General features: G+C 40.3%; 1 protein-coding gene across 1 annotated transcript; it reads left to right on the top strand.

Annotated features, from left to right (window-relative positions):
• Positions 1-5,272: 5,272 nt before the first annotated feature.
• On the top strand, positions 5,273-18,568 carry LOC137800187 (vasopressin V2 receptor-like). The gene is made up of 7 exons (XM_068597250.1): positions 5,273-5,468; positions 6,411-6,483; positions 12,358-12,725; positions 13,943-14,188; positions 14,416-14,562; positions 15,393-15,981; positions 16,911-18,568. The coding sequence occupies exons 3-7, from the start codon at positions 12,360-12,362 to the stop codon at positions 17,108-17,110; spliced, it is 1,548 nt and encodes a 515-aa protein (XP_068453351.1). The 5' UTR covers positions 5,273-5,468; positions 6,411-6,483; positions 12,358-12,359; the 3' UTR covers positions 17,111-18,568.
• Positions 18,569-21,689: the final 3,121 nt, after the last annotated feature.

Below are 21,689 nucleotides of genomic sequence, written 5' to 3'. Positions count from 1 at the left end.
CACTGCCACACTGCCTCACACAACCGTCACGTTGTGCTTCCAGACTGTTTTCTCTGGGCGATCACGTTCAAGGCTCCACGGGCACAAAGCTCCTGAACCGTACACTTTATTCCACTGTGATATCACTGATGTTCCCCTTTTCTCTCTTCACTAAACACTGACTGTCAAACTTCCCCTCCTCTAATTTATCCCGCTCTCTTCCTTTCCACTTAATCCCTCTAATTATTTCTCCTCGTGGTGTCTGTTTTTCTTTTTCCAGGATGCAGATTACTGTTCCACCTCCATCCATCTTTTCTACGCTTGGATTACAGACGATCCTGTTTTTCCTGTTCCCAACCACTTTGTTCGCCACAGAGGAGATGCAGGATAGCGGAGGATGTGCAATAAGAGGAAAATGCTCCTGGGACAGAAAGCTTTCAAAGTTTGTTTTTGTTGCAGCCTCCCCCTGATTGACGATTCAAATGGCACATCCTTAAACAAAGTTTCTCATTCGTGGATCAAAACAAAACATGCTGGGTTAAAATCATGAAAAGGTTTTCTCTCTCAATGTTCAACTTATTTTCCTCAGTGTTTTTTCTTGCCTCTCTTGTGTGTATTCCTCTAGCAGGTTCTTTTTTGTTTTTGTCTCTTTTCTGTCAATCCATTTGCTTTGTTGTTCCTCCTGCCCTTATGTTTGCTGTGCACACAACAAATCCAACATTGATCCAGCAGTAGGGGAGCTCTGACAAATTGAGCAGAAAAAAACTATACAAACCAAGTGAGGGGCCCCAGAGGAGGAGAAACAGATGAGAACGTTGACAGGTTTGAATTCTTGACTGTTACAAATATCCAGAGGAAAATACAAACGTATCCCAGACGCTCATGCAGGAGTGGTCAGTTCTCAGGACTGTCTGGTACAGATACTGTAAACATTACTCTGAATGTTTCCATCTATGTTTGTCTAAAGGCTAATGATTTTGGGAAATATAAAATGTGTTGTATTTTTTTTTTAGATCTTTATCTATATGCTTCAGCAGCACAATGATTGGTAAAACAATCTTAATTTATATATTTTTCCATATTAACAATATATGCTGCATGGCCTGCATCAAAGCCTTTCTTTGGTGGCTTCCTATATTATCACATACAATAATGTTGGAGAATATATCTGTGTCTGCATGGAATTCTTTTGGCAGGAAAGTTTTGACTAAACTGTCGCAGTCTATCTTCATAAACTGAAGATATCAACGTTTCAGAAACAATGTTCAACCAGTTGCAGCAGCATGAAAAATGTTGCTCCCGAGGATCTGTGTTTTCCGAAACAGTTTGATAGCTTGTTTGACAGCTGGTGTGTCTTAAGCAAATAAACAAAGGATTAGAAATAGGCAGGGTGCATAAAGCAAATATTGATTAATCCGTTAAAAATTCCTGAATCAGGGCCGATCCCAAAGCTCCTCGTGGCTCAGAACAGCAGATATTCCTAATGCACACATAGAGGGAGCCTCGTATCTTTTAGCAGTTATCTTAAATATGCAATTTACTGTAGTTGGCCGAAGATTTGGATTGTGTTCAAACAGCACTGTTCGTGTAATTTAGTTTTTTGTTTCAATTCACCATACATTTTTCCAGCCAAGGGATCAGATCCGTCTTTACAAGCCTCCATTAACATTCAACTTGGCAGTGAGCGTCGCAGGTCTGCCATTTAGCTTATTCATCTATGTCTCCTCCAACTATTAAAATGACAAAGCACACAGAGATAATAGTAGTATTCCCCTATGAAAAGTGGTTATGGCTATCATACTGTGACCATATGCAGAGGTTGCTATGATGTGATTAATGTGCGCCTCTCGCACACATTTCAGAAACAGTCTGTGATAGACAATCTGTCTTTTGAAGTGAGCAAGTAAACAAGATGCACATTTATAATGTACCCTCTCTAACAGCAGGGCTGTTGTTAATAGAGCACTTGTAGCTTTTAGTAACTCATGTGCTCTTGTTGACCATGAACATCATTGTGTCCTGCCAGAGGCCTCATGAATAAAAATGTATTTATATTAGAAATCTCACCACTCTAGTTACTTTATCAAATTGAGTTTAGCACCATGCATAAAATTTAATTAGTGCATAAAATAGGCTTTATTTTTCATTCTTATGCAACATAATTCCCAAAGACCTGTAAACAGACACTTGTTGTGTAATATCTGTGGATTTCCTCTTTAAGGGCATTGCAGTGCAACTGCTGACATTACTCCTCTCCAATAGCCTCTAACTAATACATTCATGCAGGCCTAATTAGTCGTTTCAGATAGATGACAAACAAATCCTAATCGTTAATTATCTCAAACAAGCCATGCAAATAGTTGACTTTCTGTGAAAATTCTCTATCTCTTGAGATTTCTTCTGCCACATCAATATAATGGAGCTGAAGAATAGGTAGGATAGTTCATAAAGGTGAAGTTACCCTTTGAAAGTATTATTTTATCGTAGTATACAGTACTATACTTACAATACTTTATTTTTTTCAGCAGCGTTCGATATAAGAGCATTTACTTCAATGCCCAAAATATAGATTGTAAGGGCCATTTTGCATGTTTTTGAAGCAAGTTTGACTAGAACGTTTTGAGCAGCACGTTTGACTGGAACGTTTTGAGCAAACCTTGGTTATGGTTTTGTTTTATGATTTGAATACCGGCACCTAAGTTATGCCGAGGAGGTTATTATTTTGGTTTGTAAAAGAATAAACATGATGGACTTGAACGTTGTCTTTAATTTAAAAAGTGTCGGAAACAAAAAACCCAAGTGAGCAGCCATGTAGTGCCACATTGAATAGGCAACGGGGGCACTACATAGATGAAACGTTTATTTTTAATAGTTGTGAAAGGTTCGCAAAGACAAGTCGTCATTCTAGCATCTTAAGAGCTTGAAGAATAATGATTGTATAAGGGCCTTTTATAGAACTAAAACTGCAATTTATTGGCAAAGTAATCTCCCAGAATATATTTTCCTGGTTATGGATACATGCCAGGTGAATCCCAAATCTTCCTTCTGCCTTTGTTATTCATGGGACCGCTGACAGTTAATGATTCCATCAGATGTTCCTTAATTGTTCAGCACCAACTTTGTAAGACCAGGAGTGCTGTGCTCTGTGTGGCCTCAGACATGACCTGATTCAGGCCGCCCAGGAAAACACATGGCTCTGTTGGACTTGTTGTCCATCTGAGTGAACATATCTCTGTGTTGAGCTTGATGGTAGCCATGCTGGTGATCTCTGACACAGCCGGGCTTGGACTGAAAAGTGAAAATTTGGTTCATCGTATTCCAGAATTGTCACCACGTGTCTCTTGTCCAGACAGAGGAGAGCTCCTGATTGACCACACAGCTGATTGCAAGATTGTGTTATATGATTGTCAACACCTCTGATTGGGTAAAGCATTCCCTGAAAAGAGTCATTAATGGGTCTTCGCAGAAGACATCCCCTCTCAGAGGAACACAGCTGCCATTTTTTTAAATTTCTGGCACAATACTAGGAGCGGGAACTAAGCCTGAACATGTTGGAGAATGTCAAGCCAGAAATCTCAGAGGAAAAGGTTGTCGTAGATTGAGATATTTAAAGGTCTCAACATTCCTTTTAAACTTTAGTACTAACCATGCCTGAATATGATGCGCAAAAGATGCTTTACCTGGTGATAGATAATAGTAATGTGGGTTGATGTGTTCCCAGATAAAATACTTCATACAGGTTCTTTACAAGTTTGTATTTTCACAAGCCAAGTATTCATTATCTCCCTGTCACACATTTAACATGATTTAAATGTCCAGCTAATGAATGCATTTTCTCTTTGTTGCTGCTCCGTCTTCTCTGGCCTGTCAGTTGTCACGTGAACTAAGTGGATTGTGGAGTAATTGTGCTGCTTTGCCGCTTTGAGACAAAACGTCCTCTAAGACCAGAGGAGCCTGGATAATCATATTAGAGTGATTCTCAGGGAGCTTACAACCCCACCTCCTCAACGGCAGGACAGAATGATTCGACTGATGTGAACCTGGCAGCACTGGGAAAAACCGCCAGGTTTTCGGACAACATGGGACAATTTAGTCTCTACTGGCCAAGAATCATTGGCTTTGGGCTAGACAGACCCAGAGAGTGCCTGATGATGGGTATAGCATGCTGTCTGTGTGTATGCTGCTACTGCTGTGGGGCCACTAAATGGGAATGATAATACTTGTAAAATGTTTTTGAAGCGCAGTTTCCTTGTTAACTGCAATTTTTGGGGAAAATGTAGGAGGGTGCAATTTATTTGCCAAATTAAATGTGCGTCAACCGGTAACATTTCCCTGTTTGCTTTGATTTTTGTTTTTGTGCATGTTCAAAGTTCATGCATAAGAGTGTGCGTGCAAATGCATGGAGCTATGAATTCACACACTGTGTACACCGATGCTTACCAACTTTATTTCCTTACCATTGCGTGTGCATGTGTGAGAAAGAGAGAGAGAGCTTTGACATTAGAACTGAAAGCACTTTCTATTCTTTGCACTAACCTTTACTGCTCTGTGTGTACTCTACGGGTGTGACCTGCTGCTGGCCGGCTGACCCGGCCAATCGGCATTCCTGGATAGGTGGAAATGCACTGGCCCTTGTCCACCAACAACAAAGGAGACGGAAGGCAAGAGAGGACAAAACAAGGGAGAGATTTGAATAACCAGTGGCATGTATCAATGACTCCCATCAGGCATAAATCATTCCAATGAGGGGAGGAGCCCCTCTGTCGCACACACGCACACACACACACACACACACACACACACACAAACACACACACACACACACACACACACACACACACACACAAACAAACAGAAACTTCAAAACAAGCTTGCACACATATATATGCACATGCACACACGGATACACCATGTGCGCATGCAGATAAACCCGGTACTCTGTCACACTGTCCACCTCCCTCTCTCCCTCTCTCCCACTCTCTGATACACTTCATAGGTATGTATAACACCCTCTCTCCAACCCCGGCTCCACGCTCCACCCTCAGTCCTAGAGGACAGGCTGGTTGACCCAGGAGGAGGGGATAGCGGGCGTCGGAGGGGGAGGTATAGAGCAGACGGAGCTTAGATTCATTTCTGCTCGTGCTGCTGGAGGCACAGCATATTGCAAGAGCAGAACGCGAGCAAGGACCTAGGACACGCATGGCTATCAAATGGATTACTCTGACATACTCTTGTGAACTCAGACTATAAGCAAGGACAATACCGTCAGGAGGCACACAAAGGACTTGCACAGAGCTCAAAAAACTTGTTTGTCCCACGAAATGAAAATGAAAAACTACCTGGCTTTGAAGAAGACACATTAATTCAGGAGTCATCTGATATTACACTGAGCAGAGGGACTTGGATTGTCAACGCTGACAATGTGAATGTTTTGGGTGAAATTCTAAATGCTTTTTGTCACTTGGCGGCACCATTCAAGTGGATCATATGTGAGTGCTTTTAATTTACTCTTTGATGATTGTTTGACTTGAATACTAATATAAATATAAATACTACAACATTAACATCATTAAGAAATGATCCTCTTACCATTGAAAACACTTGACAGCCCAGCGATCTGCAGCAACTTTGTAAGGAAATGGATTTGTTTACTGATTAATCTAGGTCATGTCTCTGTACATTTACAGCGTTTTGGGTCCGCGTGTGACTCGAGGCAGCTCTGTATTCAGTAAAATAAAAATAATAGTAGTTTTGACTGTCATTATTTTCACTCATGTGTCATGCTGTCATCATCCGTATCATTATTCTTCTCTTTAGTTTAACATTTGCTAAAATTAGAGTTCTCGGCCTTTTTTTCTCTCAAAGAAATAAATCTGTTTAATTGTATGTTCATACAATTAAACAGAATAAGAGGAATACAAAACAAATCTTTTTTTTAGAGCCAGTGCCATAAAAGTACACCTGTTCCTGAACGTGAATTAATTTATTGATAATACATTAGAAAATGTTTACATAAATGATTACTAACATTAAAATAAGCTTGTTTAGATATACATGATTTTTATATACACATTTGTGTCGTGTAATCATCTGTTTATTTCAACCGATTGAATATCACATTAAGTTGATTTGACAACATACGTGAGACCTTTTACAGAACGGTTTTGATGAAGTAATGGAGCTCACAGTAGCCTGTGTATTTATCATGCCTGTCAGTACGGTAATGTATACAGTCTGTCTGGCACAGAGGGGTGTACTGGATTGGAAATATTTTATGGCACAGCCTAATTGAAAATGCATTTGGACCCCTTAAGTTTTTCCGTGGATAAAAAAAGGCTCAAGGGGATCGTCAGGTTGTTCATGTGATCTGCTCTCTCATGTAATGTTAATGGACAGTAATGGTGACGGCTCTTAATGCTTTGTTCCCACAGTCATCGAGACGAGAGCGAAACACACCAAGCGAAAGGACACGCGTGACGAAGCTTACCATGCACTGACAACGAGGTGAGAGGCTGCAGAGGCCCAGCGACTCACCTTGGGGTGCTCTTCTGTTATGTGCTCGTGTGTGTTCTTGCCATGTTCTTTCTGCGTTTGTGTCCACCCCAAAATTTTAGGGTCAAAGCTCTTGAAATGATTAAAAGGTGATTTGTGGCACCTGACCAAGTGTGTGTTTATGCTGCACCCAAGGGAGTACCTTCAAAGTAAATGTACTTATTACTTGACTTGTCAACAGAACAACTAATTACTTAAATAGATGGAATTCACAATGTCTCTTTCACTTTAATTCTAAGTTGAAGTCTGTATCTTCACCATCGCAGAAGTTGGTCTTGCCAGTTTCCACTAGTGTAATTGCAATTGCACAAATAAATAAATCTCTCTAACTTGTTACTGTTTCTCTCTGAGAATCACTCTTGGAAGAAAATTATTTTTGTGATTCAGGGCAGGACGTTTTTGTATCAACCAAATTGCTTCAAAAAAGGGTTTTTCCATTATTCATACAGTTTTTTTTTCTTTTTTGTTTGGCACAATCTATAATATCCACAAAATGACCTCTTTGATTGTAGCCCCAACCAGGAAAAATCATCATCATTATTGTTACTGTTATTTTCACAGTCAATTTACTTTGGTTTCGAACGGGGAATCATTTCATCCTGTGGCTAAATCTAACCATAACATCTACAAACTTTCAGGGCTGTTTTAGCTGATGTGGTAAAACTGCGGCACAGTTTCCGTTATTTTTCAAGAATTTTATATGACGTAAAAAAGTTTATTTTTTGATTGGGTCACATGCGTGTTGACAGTGTGCTGGTTAATGATACATAACAGGAGCAGTCAGTGGTCTTATGAACAGGCTTTATCAGTGCTGATAACGGGACGTGTACCTTCTGCAACACAAGACCCGGCCGGTGTACAAACCCAGGAGGTCTGTTCACCAGCCAGTGTATTATTAAAATAAATTCGTGCCGATGTTTGTGAATACAAAATTCAGAGCTGAAATGTGGCAGTTAATGAGGTGTGGCTCCACATGATTAACATTTAATGGGTTGTTTGTACAAGATAGTGAAAGAATAAGTGTTTACTGTTATTGTTCACATGCGCTTCAGCCAGGAGGTTACAACCTGAATGATACAAAAAAGAGAGGAATAAATAATGAATACACTGCTGTGAATTATTAAGTGCAGCAGGTGCCCCCGCAAATTGAAATGTATAAATGTATACGGAGTATTCACCTGTCAGTGAATTGATTCATTCATGTGGGGAATTCATGCTGCATGTGAGAGCGCCATCGGGAATCAAATTGAGTCATATTCATATATGACTCAATTTGATTCCCAATGGCGCCCCAATAGGGGCTTGAAGAAGAAAGTATGGTCATAGCTGCCTTATCATGCAGATGAAGCTGCACTGGCCGGCATAGGCACCACATGACTCATCCAGACCTGTTGTGTAAGAATCTATTGATCGGTATGTAAATACAGTCTCCTGCCACACCAATAAAAGCAGAAAAGAATACCAACGCTTCAGAATATCGCAGGGTGCAGTCTAATGCTGGATTCATTTTGAATTTCCATTGGTTTATTCTCAGATTGGACCAAGCTATTTAAATCCTTTTTACTGATGTCCATGTCTTTGAATGAGGATGATAATGGAAATCCAACCGAAGTAACAAGCATATCATAAACTGTTTTGATCATTAATGACATGAGATGGTGGATTGGTTTGGACAGAAGGAGAGCAAATTGAGTGGATGGGTGAATGTGGAAAAAGAGAAATTAACAGGAAAGAGGAAGAGCAAATTAGAGGAGGGAATTAAGGACAGGTTGTTTGAGTGTACACTAGGCTGCTAATGAGGTCTGTTAGTTCCTCATTAATCAGATTAGGTTGAACCTGGTCAAAGGGAACTAACCAAGGGACTGCCGTCCATGCACAAGACAAGCAAGGAAGGCATGGAGCTTTCATTACGTCTGGATAATTACACCCAGGGTTTAAGCACTTGTTTGTCTGCCACTGATGCCACCATCATTTCATCGTAGCAACTGATTAGCCTTAAACCTGGCAACGGGTTTGAGGTCAGTGTCTTGCAATGCAAACAAGTGCATACAAGAATGAGAGATATGTGTTTTTTCTTCCGAGCAAGCGATGACAAGCTAGAACTTTGAAATCAAAACACAGTAGGAAGTCAGGCTGAAACATTCAGAGTCCACCTTATGTTTCCTACGTTTATTTAAATATACATTTCTTGTTAAAAAGTTGCTTCTTATTTGACCAAATAAAAAAAAATACTTAAAGGAACAAAGCCGTGGATTTGCATCACATCCCTTATACTTTACATCTTAACTGCTTTGCTTCTGTTATTTGCATGAATACCATTTCAGAAATCTATTGTATTCCCTTCATTTTCACACAATATTAAACGATTAGCATCCCTAGAAGCATGATTGTAATGTAAACCTTCACAGTGCAGATCAAGTTTGCATTGATTTTAGTCAAAGTAGTGCAGACTCATTCTGTGCTCAAAGGGCCTTATCAATAATGCAGCATTGACAGATATTACATTGCAGACCTGATTTTCCCTGTGGCAGATTGTTCAATATGTTTCAAGCCTGCCGATTAATTTCATGTCAAACATTAATGAATAATTTGCATAGCCTGCCTTTGAAAATAATCCATTCAATTCAGATGTATAGCCCGTGAACTTAGATTATTCTGAATATTTGTCACAAGGAAAATATAGCCAAATCATACTTTTGACAAAATAACACTTTTTTTCTTACTTGATGTTTTATTTAGTTATTTCTCTTACGGAAAAAAAATACATCACCAAAAATATAAAAACCAAACCATGCGTCTGGCCCAAAGTCCCACAGAAAAAGAAAACACACACAATATAAACAAAGCCGGTAAAAATATAAAAAGAAAGATTTAATAATAATAAACCAAAACAATCAAAACAACCGTGCAACACTTTGTCAGTCAATGACACGTTTTGTCAACCAAATAATTAAAACATTTGGTACTCAACATACTTTTGAATGGTTTAAGAGGACTTTGACACAAACCGATAGTGTTAACATCTCGGCATAGCTGGAACATGACATAGTTTGTCAAAGAGAATGACCAAAACATGTGTGAACAGCGAGAGAATAGGACCGAGACGTTATGCCCGGCAGCTTTACCATTTTCTTGAGTAATTTAATAACCTGTTTCTGTCATCCCTGAGGCACCTGTGTGTGGGAAAGTGTTGTAGAATGGAGACGACATGAAAATGAAGGGTTGAGCACCGTTTTGTCTCTTCAGAGGAAAGCCAGAGAGGAATAGACTCCATCATTAATCAAAGTGAAAGCCTTCAAATAATTAGAGGAAGTTACTGTGCTGCACGAAGTAAAAGCAGCATCTACAGTCCATCCAGCACGGAGAGATGGGAATAATTTGTGCTTTACAATAACTCAATCAGACAGATAGGAAAGCTCTGATGTGCTTTTTGTTATTAAAGAGAGAGCAAGGCAGAATCCATTTCCAGAGACAGGTTATGTAAAGGAATACATAAACTGCATCAAGCACAGTTCTACAGACATCATACCCTCTCTCTGTACCCTTAGTTTAAGGAATTTCCTCTGAGGACAGGCAACAGCAATGCCAGAAATTTGGAGCTTTGCATGGGTCTACTGTAGTGAAGCCATTGAGCAATTTGAAGACAATCCGTCTTGATGTCTTGGATGCACGAGCAATGCAAATGAGCGTCAAGAAAATATTTTGTGTCCTTCAGGAGTTCAGGTTTCAGAGGCTCGTTCAGAATCATAACAGTACTTAGAGATGCAACAATGTTTTGTCAATCTGCCTGGCATACTTCCACATATAAGTCTGGACACCATTACCGAGGGTTCCTCCTACCTGTTCATCTTTTTATGTCATTTTAAAGAATTACTATAGTAGTGGGGATGGATTTCTACCTCCTCCCAAGTCATTACACCTTATCTTCACAGAAGCATACTTGACAAAGGTATTTCACTTCAGAAATTCATCAAATTGGCAAATATAGGCAACATAATGAGCTTATATCGTTTGTATTAAGGACTGCAGCAGCACAAAGGATCCTCTCATGATTTATGCTATAATTACAGGGCTCCTCAGGTCTTGACAAAGGGAGGCCAGGAGATCCCTTGATGAAAAAAGGCCTCGCTGTCTAAACCCCTAATTAAAAAAAACTTGAAAAGGAAAAAATAATAAACAGATAATAAGAAAGAATATTACTAGCTTTGATCCAAAGGACCTTTGGACAGAGGCAACATTTGAGCAGACCACTAAAAAAACCACAAAGCCGATGCATACTATTCCCGGTAGTGATGTGGTCGTCTTCTCGGGCAGCGGGGAGTCACTTAAAACCGGAGGGGTCTTTCTCTGAATCAAGAGAAATGGTTCTGCTCAGGTTCTCTTCCTTTCATGCTGGATGCGGAGGTCCAGCTGGTCTGGCTTATCATGCGTTCATCTGAATACATTCCTCTGGCAAAGCCAGCTTGTAACGCTTGACAGTATGTTCAGCTGTGTTATCTCTCGCACCCAGCAGTGAGTACGCTATATTACTCACAAATTGGCCATTATGTCTCACATGAGTGAGAACAACCTCGTAATATATTGTCAGTCCTACTTAATTGCACAATACACGCATATGGTTTTCCTCCTATTTTAAGATGTGGAAAAGAACCTATTAAGCAGCCTTTAAGTGTAACATTTGTAAACCGCACCACTCCTTGCACTTTAGTCAACATAATACATCCAGATAATGTCAATCAACACACTCTGTGTTAAGTAACCACATGAAGCTCTCTTTTTGTCCACCTTCTCTTTTCCATACATTATTGTTCTTTTTTCACAGCTCTATTATTTTACCTTTTCTGTTCTGTTTTTGCTTTCAAGCCGTTTCTCCATACTGCCTTCATCTTTCTTCTTTCATCTTCCCTCATTTTTCCTCCTAGACTTTTTTCTAAGTGGCATTTATTTGACCAAGGATTCCCTCAGCATCCCACGACTCTGTTCCTTAAATTGTCATCTCATTCCAATGAACTTTCTGTTCTTTCGAGACATTTATTTATAAGTAAAGAAAAACAAACGTGAAGTTTATTGAGATCAAGAGAGAGTGTGAGAAGGGGAAGAGAAAAGAATGACAGGATAAATTAGAGAAGAGAAAGAGAGCGAGAGTTGCAAAAAACAGGGTTCCAGGAATGTAAGCGGGTGAGCATGAGATAAGAGCGATTGTGAGAGCGGAGGTGAAGGAATAAGAGTGGTGGGATAGAAGGGAAAGCTGTCAATCAACCTTGGGAAAGTATGAATACGAAAATAAACAATTCTGGAGTTGCGTCAAACAGAACTGACAGATTTGAGAGATATGGACACACAAAGACTTTAATATATAACAATATTTACATGGTAGCATGATTGAGACCTTTGGACTTCCATTACTTTCAGTCAGATTTCATCAAATCGCATAACAGAAGCTATTTATAGTGTAAAAATGTAACAGATGCGCCAACATGTTATTAATCCTGCATGTCCTCGTGTCATTAGCCAAGTTTCTTTAATAAAAAACCCACGTCTTTTGGTTTGGATTTTAAGCGATATGATCAGGGAAGATTTGTCAGCTGACAAATCTAAGGACAACCGGAGGAAATTAAATAACAAGCGCAGGCACGACCTTGATAGGGTGATAATACTGAACAAGTAAACTGTTTGTGTTTTAATAAAATCTGAGCCTGGTCAAAATGTGTGCGCAGACAGTCTTGTGACCCGGCATCAATGTTTCTCCTGGTGATCACTTTGAGCAGGGCTTCATTTAAACAAATCAGGCTTTCACATCTTAACACTTTGTTGTCTGTCTTTCAGGAATGGAACCCATCAGTGTGGAAACCGACTGGGATGGGTTAGCCCTCTCCTCCCTCGGTGTCACAGGAAGGAACAATTTCTCTTCCTCATTTGTCTCTGAACTGAACTCCTTCAACAGTTCTCACATTTTTGGGTTTTTCCCTGAGAATGGTTCCTCCACCACGCCTCACACCTTGCCCCAGCCCAGGATTAGGGACCTGGGTCTGGCTCGGGCAGAGATTGCAGTTCTCGGGGTGGTGCTGGCTCTGACCACCCTGGGAAATAGCTTTGTGCTGTGGGTGCTGCTGAGGAGGAGGAAGCAAAATGCGCCAATGCACGTGTTCATGGTCAACCTGTGTGTGGCTGACCTGGTGGTGGCTCTCTTTCAGGTCAGTTCATGAGTCACATGAGACCATGACAGGAATGTAAAGTATGAGAGTGGAAAAAATAATAGACAAACTTAGATACAATCCTGGTCAACAAATATCTAAACAGGACTCCTCTCTTCTGATGATCTAAACAATGAGAGAGGCCCCAAAAATAATCCTTAAATTACAATTAAACTGTATGTTTTTCTTCATACTACATTGAATATGGATTTGTTCATGGCTCATTGCAATTTGGGAAGCAACATCTGGCCTTTAAGTGGTTTGAGTTGACACATATATTGAGTTGACGCATATTGCAAATTGCTCTTTATTTACTTCTCTGGACTATATATACTATCGATGTGATTGATAGTATACAGCTACACTGTTGCCACAAAACTCAAAGAAAATAGCATTTATGTACTGTATTGAACTTTAAGGTGTTTAAACAGATTTAGTGTTCTGTTTTATGCAATAATATTGTACTGAAGTAAGAGTACTATTACTAGTAATCTGTGGTATATTTTAAAACAGAGGGTTGGTGATGATATGTTACACTACTGTAAAAGTAAAGAACATATTTAGGCTTCAAATTAGCATGCATTAAATCAACTTCTAGGGTGTAACGAGTCTGTTCTCGTGGGTAGCCGTAAAGAGAATGATGATTTAAAACATGTTTTGTAAAGTGTCTTTGAGTACTATGAAAAGCGCTATGTCAATTAAATGCATTATTGTTATTTAAAAAAGTGCAGAACAGTGATAATGAGTGTGCACCACAACATGACAGCTGGAAAAGAAGGATACTTTAACTTATTTAAAGGGTGTAGCTACAGGAAGTACATACAGGGGTATTTTACATCAGTTTATGCATGCATTACATCTTCATGTAAACAGTTCAGAGGGTTTATTGTTTTATTGGGAATATGGGCATAATTCCAAAATAATGTGTTTGTGTAAACGTAGTCAGCGTGGTTCAATGTGTTTTTGGACAACAATGCAGGCCAATAGCACAGAGCGATGGACAATATCCGACTTGGGCTAAACAAGTAACACTTGTTTGTAGGATCAATGCATCATTTGTGATGGTCTTTTCAAAGAATCTGAATAAATATAAATATGGGGTATCATCAGACTGGCCCTTTAGTCTTTCTCTCATTTCCTAAGGCCAAACGAGAACATAGCTTCACTGTTCTAGGAGCTACTTATATAATGGTGCCTTTTTCAATGTGTGTGTGCAGGTTCTTCCACAGCTAATATGGGACATCACAGAGAGGTTTCAGGGGCCTGACTTTCTGTGCCGGTCCATCAAGTACTTGCAGATTGTGGGGATGTTTGCTTCCTCCTACATGATAGTTGCCATGACGGTAGACCGGCACCAGGCCATCTGCTGCCCGTTGCAGGCCTACCGTGGGGGATCAATGTCCCGCTGGAACTACCCTGTCATGGTGGCCTGGGGCTTGGCACTTATCCTCAGCATACCACAGGTAGGGAGGGATGAACACACATCCAAACAAAACCTTACACAAACACAACAACATATGGTGAAATAGGTAATGAGAACTTAGCGGGCGTTCACACTTTCATCTGTAGAACTGAAGATGCTAGTCTATTTTTATCTCAGCGGGGTAATTGCAGTTCACATAGTGGAAATCGGAACTAACAGTCGTATCTGCAGGTGTGTTGACCACTCTCCTTTTATTTGGTCTGTCAGGTGTTCATCTTCTCTCGCTCAGAAGTGGCTGCTGGAGAGTTTGAGTGCTGGGGTCACTTTGCTGAGTCGTGGGGGCTGAAGGCCTACATCACCTGGATGACCGTGGCTGTGTTCGTGCTACCTGCCCTCATCATTACCATCTGTCAGGTAATACTGGTCATAACAGCTTGGCTCTCAATCTCTGCACCGCCCACAAAGTGTGTTGACTCGGATTACATGTTAAATGGAACATTATCCAATAATGAACCGCGAGGCATGAATGAAATCCTGTCTTGTTTTCACGGAGGGTGCATTTGGCAGGCATTGTTTGATAAGCGTGTGGGGGATTGTGGTTGGTGTTATGTAGCATCCCATGGCTGGTAGGCATTCTTGGCCGCCTCCCATCAGCTCTGCTGCTCTATTTGGGGAAAGATATTTCCAGGGTCCTGCTATTTCCCCTAATTAACACAGCACTTGCAGAACCACCGCTGAGACGGCTGCTCAGAAAATCTGCCCACTCTGAGAACCTCCTGCCAAGAAGTGGAATATACCAGATCTCAGCCAAACATAGAAACCCTGACCTTTTTTCATTATCAGATTTCAAATTGAGAGGCCTGTTTAGGCATCTTTTCAGAAGTATGATGTAGTTTGCAGTGTCTAAATCGTGCCCTCATAGAACTGTTGTCAAAATATGTGTCAGAAGAGCAGAACAGTTTGAATCAAATATGTTTAAAAAACAAACAAAGAATAGTTACAAGTATACATGATTTATTATTATTCATTCTCCAATTATGATTTTAGTTTCTCAGGGTAACGTTGTTGCTAAAATAAAATTACAAAACACAAACAAGATTGTTTGCAAAGAGCAAAGACAAGCATCTTAATCTGGCGCGTGCCGGTCAACTCAGTCCTCAGGCCCTTTGCTTTTTGAGTGATGGTTTGTCATGTTTCCCACATATGATACTGTACTAATTCTTAAAAATAATCTTACTTTTTAGATAAGAATCTTCCGAGAGATTCACAACAACATCTACCTTAAGTCAGAAAGGATGGTGATGGCTGAGCTAAAGAAGAATGAGATCTTCTTCCACTTCCACAGCTTTAAGAAGGACGAGCGGGCCAGGGAGAGGGAGAAGGGAAGGCGGGCGTCAGGAGGAGGAGGAGGAAGGGATGGCCGAGGAGGACAGTTCATAAAGGGTGTGAATAACAACCCTCACAACAACACCCATAACCGCCAAGTTGGAGAGTGTGGCGACGATGTATCATCCGCTATCCAGTATAGCAGTTGTCGTGGTGAACATTTGACGACCACAGCATTGCCTGCACAGCAGCAAACACTGACCGGCTCAGACGGCCAGGACTCCTACACGTCCTACGAGATGGCCTCTGGCTCAACCCGCTGCTCCCTTGACTACACCCACCCTCCCCCTCCAGCCACTCCAGCCACTCCGCCTCCAAGCATCACGAAAGCCATGGCTAAGACAGTGAGAATGACCCTGGTCATTGTGCTGGTCTACACTATCTGCTGGTCGCCTTTCTTTATCGTCCAGCTTTGGGCAGCCTGGGACCCCAACCCTCCAGACCAAGGTCAGCCCGCACATGATTTATGGGTCGTGTTTATCCATGATACCCGCCTGATTTCAAAGAGTTTGGGATCAAAATTGCAACATTCACCCATGTACGCAAATTGGCATCAGAGAACAATAAAAAACAGCCAATTATCAATTTAAGTTGTTTTTCTCACATGGATTCGTCCTCTGCAGCCCAGTTTATCCACGTAATTACCCTACATGTGCGAACCCTATCTTTTTGCTAATTTACATGTACAGCCACAAACAAAAGCTGTACAATCAGGTCTGGTTTAAAGCAATAACCTCTGATGCTGTTGTTTATCTCAATAGGTCTAAATACGTATTATTCCAAAGACATCTAGCGCCAGCTCTGATTGGGGTTACAGTGAATCAAATTGAAGGTCAACCAGAAACCCCCCGGTTGACTTTTCTGGCCTATGTTCATTTTGGTACACAAACAGCATCTGTTGATGTGCTTTGTGGCAACCGATGATGAAGCGAGTAAGGCTAGTGGATGATAGTTTGTAGTGGACATGTGACCTGATTTGAAGCTGAAGATAAACAACAAAAGCCAGTTAATTATGATTATGCAACATGGCCAGATGTTGACATTCTATCAACATTGATCTAGCTGATGACAGTGTGTGGTTATCATCAACTTTGCATTATGAAAAAAAAAATCCTACTCAGTTGTCCTAATTGGCCAATGTGAAATATTATAAGTGACAAAAAAAACTGAAAAAGAAAGTATGCAGAATTTGGTCCCTCTAGAAATTTATAGTCATTCCTAAAGAATAGTTTGTCTTACCATTTAAACTGAAAAGTTGTTGAACCTATTTATCTTGAGAGAAGAGAACAATGTGATCATCTGTCCCTAGTTATAAATGTGTGTGTGTGTGTGTGTGTGTGTGTGTGTGTGTGTGTGTGCGTGTGTTTTCTCAGCAGGAGTGGCCTTCACCATCCTGATGCTGCTGGCTAGTCTGAACTCATGCACCAACCCGTGGATCTACACAGCGTTCTCCAGCAGTGTGTCCAGAGAGCTGCAGAATCTGCTGCAGTGTCGGTCACGAACTAACCGCCGGGGCTCCATACCTGACGACTCCTCTGCTACACACACCTCCACCACCAAGGACAGCCTGTACTGACAGAGACTGATGAGAACAAAAAAACAAACAAAGAGACATGCTTGAAAAGACATGCACGGGTGTACGCAGGCCCGAAGGAAGGACATGCTTTAGCAAAGAACTCTGCCACCACCACCGACAGCGTCGCAGCCTGACAACACAGCACTCTGACCTCTACCAGATGTTATCAACAACAAAGGACAGCTATACTGTCAACAAGTCCTCTAGCTGTAAGCACTGGTCCTTTCTACCCAAGCAGAGAGGAATGGTATCATTGAGAATGTCAACACCATTTTATAAGGGCACTGTAGAAAATACAGTGGCAGTCAGTGACAGCATCTGCAATGCAAAATTACCTTGAAAGTAAAGAGGTTTTCACTTCAGCTGCAGTTGAGTAGGATCATGTGCATCGATTCATACCAGAAAAACTCTTTCCCTGCTCAGACAGAGAAGAGCAGTAGGAATGCAGGGAATGGTTCACAGCATTAACAGCCTTACGGCACGACTAATGTACAAAGTAGCAGACAACCCTATGGGAGAGAGAGAGAGAGAGAGAGAGAGAGAGAGAGAGAGAGAGAGAGAGAGAGAGAGAGAGAGAGAGAGAGAGAGAGAGAGAGAGAGAGATGCATATTGACAGCAAGAGAGAGCAAGACTGCTGTTGGAATGAGAACAGACAGGGTACGACAGAGCAGTCCGGAGGCTGAAGTAGAAATCTAATAATGTGAACAAACTTTGTTGAATTAATGAAAGTGGATTAAAAGTGGAGTGATTGTTGGATGGAGATTCACTCATTGTTGGATGGAGATTCACGCACGAGGGCGTTGCAGTCCATACTGCCCTACAAGGGAATGGAATACACTCACGTATAAAAGATAGAAGTGACAGGACAACAATAAAGCCTCGAAGAATACATGAAGAATACACATGAACAATCCCGGTTTCTGCAACCAACCTAGACCCAATTGTAAGATTGTATTTGGTAGAAACACAGCAAATACATATATCATGACCTTCTCATCTTCTGAGTATACTGTATGAAACAAGAACATGAAGAAGACGCAGGAAGGAAACAAAGAGCATTCCATGTACAGTGATAAACAATGTAAAATATATATTTATTGAAACTGTAAGGCACATTAGATATTTACACATTTTGTTTAAGATAAATGTTGAATGTACATCATACAACTGTATTGGTCCGATATGTAGAAAGTGAAGGGTTGTCAAACAAAAGTATTTTTTAAGATTGACTGTAGAATAATTTGAGGTCTTAAAATGTTATTGCAAAGCTTCAGCAGACGTGAAAAAACAACTACTGCACGCAGTTTAAGAAAGACTTCACATCAACAGTGAAAATACTTCCAGTCAAACCAAGTGCCTGTAATGTCAGTAGACATTTTCAGAGGGGCCTCCCTCACTGGAGTAATCTCTGAATGGTGATGTCAGCCATATTATTCTTAGATAGGATCCATGGTTATACCACACCAAGAGCCATGTGTTTTATATCTGTATTTATTGTTGTATAATTGAAAAGAAATCATGTGTTTTTAACAATTGTATATATATATATATATATATATATATATATATATATATATATATATATATATATATATATATATATATATATATATATATATATATACATACATAGTAATTATAAAATATATTATATTTATAGTTATTAGTTTCTGGGTACTTGCCTTATTGTCATGTACAGTTTTTATATTACCTTTGTCAGAATTCAGAGTAATGTATTAAGCCCCTCAACTGCATGACAGACTTAAAGTAGTAATGTTATGACTTTTTTTGATAAAGTATGATCATATAAGCTACTGTACATACATATATGTACATATATGTGATATTTTTCTGTGTGTATAAAATTTTTGTGGACAAACTATTAATTTCTGATACAATGTTCCAGTAAATAGTGATTTGTTCGCCTTTTACTCATTTTGAGCCAATTCAGCACATTGTTTTGTTCATGCGAGTGTTTCCAGTCTGTCAGACAATACTTGAAAGCTTTTAAGGTGTCCCAGGAGTGCTCGTCACCTTTTCCTCCGTGCGTTGGAGTGTTTAGGTTTTCAGGAAGCTTCTGTGCATTTGTTCCCCATACACAGGCACTTTGATTCTCTGCCAAAACAAAAGGTTACGGCAACAAAGTTGCGTGTATTACTTTGTTATATAAAGAAATAGATAAACTTCTCCCAAACCCTCGGGATGTTCATGTATTTTCCGCTTCCTGTCAGGAAGTTCAGAGGTCAGAGGAAAATTCTTTCATGATGAAATAATCAGATTTCAGATCCATCGAGACTTTCTGATTCATGGGAGGGGCCAAACACACTTTTGTTCTGCATTACATTGTCTGCACAGCCAAGAGATAACACCCGCTACATAGTAAATGCTCTAAGATAAATGGAGAATTTGCTTGCACAAACACCGACTAAAATTAGACTCATCATTGCAGACAATGTCCCTGGTCTTGTATCCTGAGGATCAGACGGTAGCTATTATCACTCCCAACCACCATCACCCCCACTCCCTCCCACACCCCACCCCACCACACCCCTTGTCAGAGCACATGACAGATGGTCTCGGCCGGGCACTGCGTTTTTGTAATGCTGCAGCGTGTGTGTTCGTGAGGGTGTGTTTATGCTGAATGTCTTGATGCTTATGGTTTCCTGACCTAAAGCAATGTTGATGTCTCAACTCAAGGTCACTTCTTCATTACAGTGGGGCAGAGCTTTCTGCCAGGCCTGTGGCCGTGATGGGGGTATAGACAAAATAAATTATTCCTCAGGGTGGTTGTCACAGGGGCAGGAAAATAGGTAATTATCCCTCTTCGAATCAATTTAGGGTCAGCCAAGGAGTTCATCCAGTAGCTCTGAAGAGTGACGGAGTGCCCCAGCCCTGACCAAAGTCAGAATAAATCAGACCTGGAGCCCGAAGCTTTACTACACTGAGCAATGTGTCTGCATTGCTTAACGCGTGACCCTCAACAGACCTAATGACTGTCGAGGCTGCTACTGAGCTCATTCCAAGACTTACACAAGTAACACGAGTAGTGTCTGTGTTAGCGGAGAGCACCGGTGCATCATACTTTACAAACAGAGGAAGCAAAAGATAAATGATCCAGGCAATTCATCATTCCTTTTCGGAACACAAAATAATGTTCTCTATTTTAATTTACCCTCTTTCATCTGCATTGTTTTGTTTTAGTTGTATTATTCTGTCAAAGCAGCTGGGAAACAATTTTCTCAAGTAAAAGGAGTTGCAGACATATCGGCCTTTATTTACCATACTGCAAGTTAACTGCAGCTGTTTTCAAATGTGTTTTCAAAAATTTAGCCACACTTGTTTTTATTAGCAGCAGTTATGAACATACATAAAACATTGCCTTTTACTTTAGAGAAGATTAAGCATTTATGTATCTTAAAATAGGTTATTCCCCTGAAAGCCAAAGGAATCAAGGTTAGCTTTTATCACTCTCGACCCCCTTGCTTTCATTACTTATGTAGTTGTGGTTGTGTTAAACCTCAACAAAGACCCTGTATTTCTTTTTCTTTCCAGTAAAAACAGAAATGTGGACAGTGTCCATTTTATGGGAGCTCAATCAATATGCTTTCATAGGATTTACAGCAGTTTGTTGTGACGTGTCTAGTCAGGTTTGACCTACAATATTTTATGGCAACTGGCCAGCTATGAGCAGTGGATGTAAATAAATGTAAAGAAAACAAAAAGCTCCATTGCAATGGTTAACCTTTAGTATGAAATATCATGGGGATGTCTAATATGATAGAAGAAAAGAAAGCAGAGAGAGAAAATGGCATTTCTTCATAAATGGCTGGTTCTTGACTGGCAACTGCACCAACAGCAATGGCACATTTGAAGATTCCCAAACAGGACAGGAAGATGGAAATGATACAGAGGAAAGCACAAACGCTTGGAACAGACAAGGAGTGTTTAACTCTAAACACAGTCCAGCTGTTGTGATGGAAACCGCTATACATATAACTTGCCTCACTGTACATACACATCCGTGAAATATCCAGAACAATAACTGTTATTGTAGAGTGAGGGAGGGGAAGTCAGCATGAATAGATAGTCTGTTTTCTAATTGCTGAGTTAGGGCTCAGTTTGTTGACTTTGTTCTGCTTTTTTTAAAGTGTGAAGGAGAAGTAGAAACAATGCTTACATCAGAGACAGAAAGTGTGACTTCCTACGACGCCAGTTTCCACATTGCTGAATCTCACTAAGCCCATTAGTGTCTGCCTCCCGCAGCTGGTGTTTTACACACCTCTGTCAAAACAGCTTTTCTCTGCCTCACAGCACTCACACACATGCCCAGATTCCTCTTACTCCTGTTTCTCAGAAAACATATTTGTCTTATGTAATAATGATCATGATTAACTAAATAATAATAAGCACATGTGCTCAGTGCCTTTTAATACAAAGTTGGACTGGTGAATGAAGATTCAAAAAACATGTTTTCTGTAATTATTTAGAAAGTCTTGTGATTCATGTTAGTTTGTTTGTGACCTTGTGAATTAGTGTTTGAAACAGAAAAAAACACTGTCATTGAAAGAATAGTTTGCAA

Source organism: Clinocottus analis, unplaced genomic scaffold (genome assembly GCF_023055335.1).
Source record: "Clinocottus analis isolate CAN_PGR_092001 unplaced genomic scaffold, fCliAna1.0.p SCAF_4, whole genome shotgun sequence".
Lineage (NCBI taxonomy): Eukaryota > Metazoa > Chordata > Actinopteri > Perciformes > Cottidae > Clinocottus > Clinocottus analis.
This window is presented reverse-complemented; position numbering and strand designations above follow the sequence as displayed.

What these genes read in the sequence shown, in the direction of transcription:
- LOC137800187 (XM_068597250.1), top strand. Translation starts at nt 12,360, where the DNA reads ATGGAACCCATCAGTGTGGAAACCGACTGGGATGGGTTAGCCCTCTCC. An exon ending in TCATCATTACCATCTGTCAG is followed by an intron (nt 14,563 to 15,392) that starts GTAATACTGGTC and finishes CTTACTTTTTAG; the next exon opens with ATAAGAATCTTCCGAGAGAT. An exon ending in CCCCAACCCTCCAGACCAAG is followed by an intron (nt 15,982 to 16,910) that starts GTCAGCCCGCAC and finishes TTTTCTCAGCAG; the next exon opens with GAGTGGCCTTCACCATCCTG.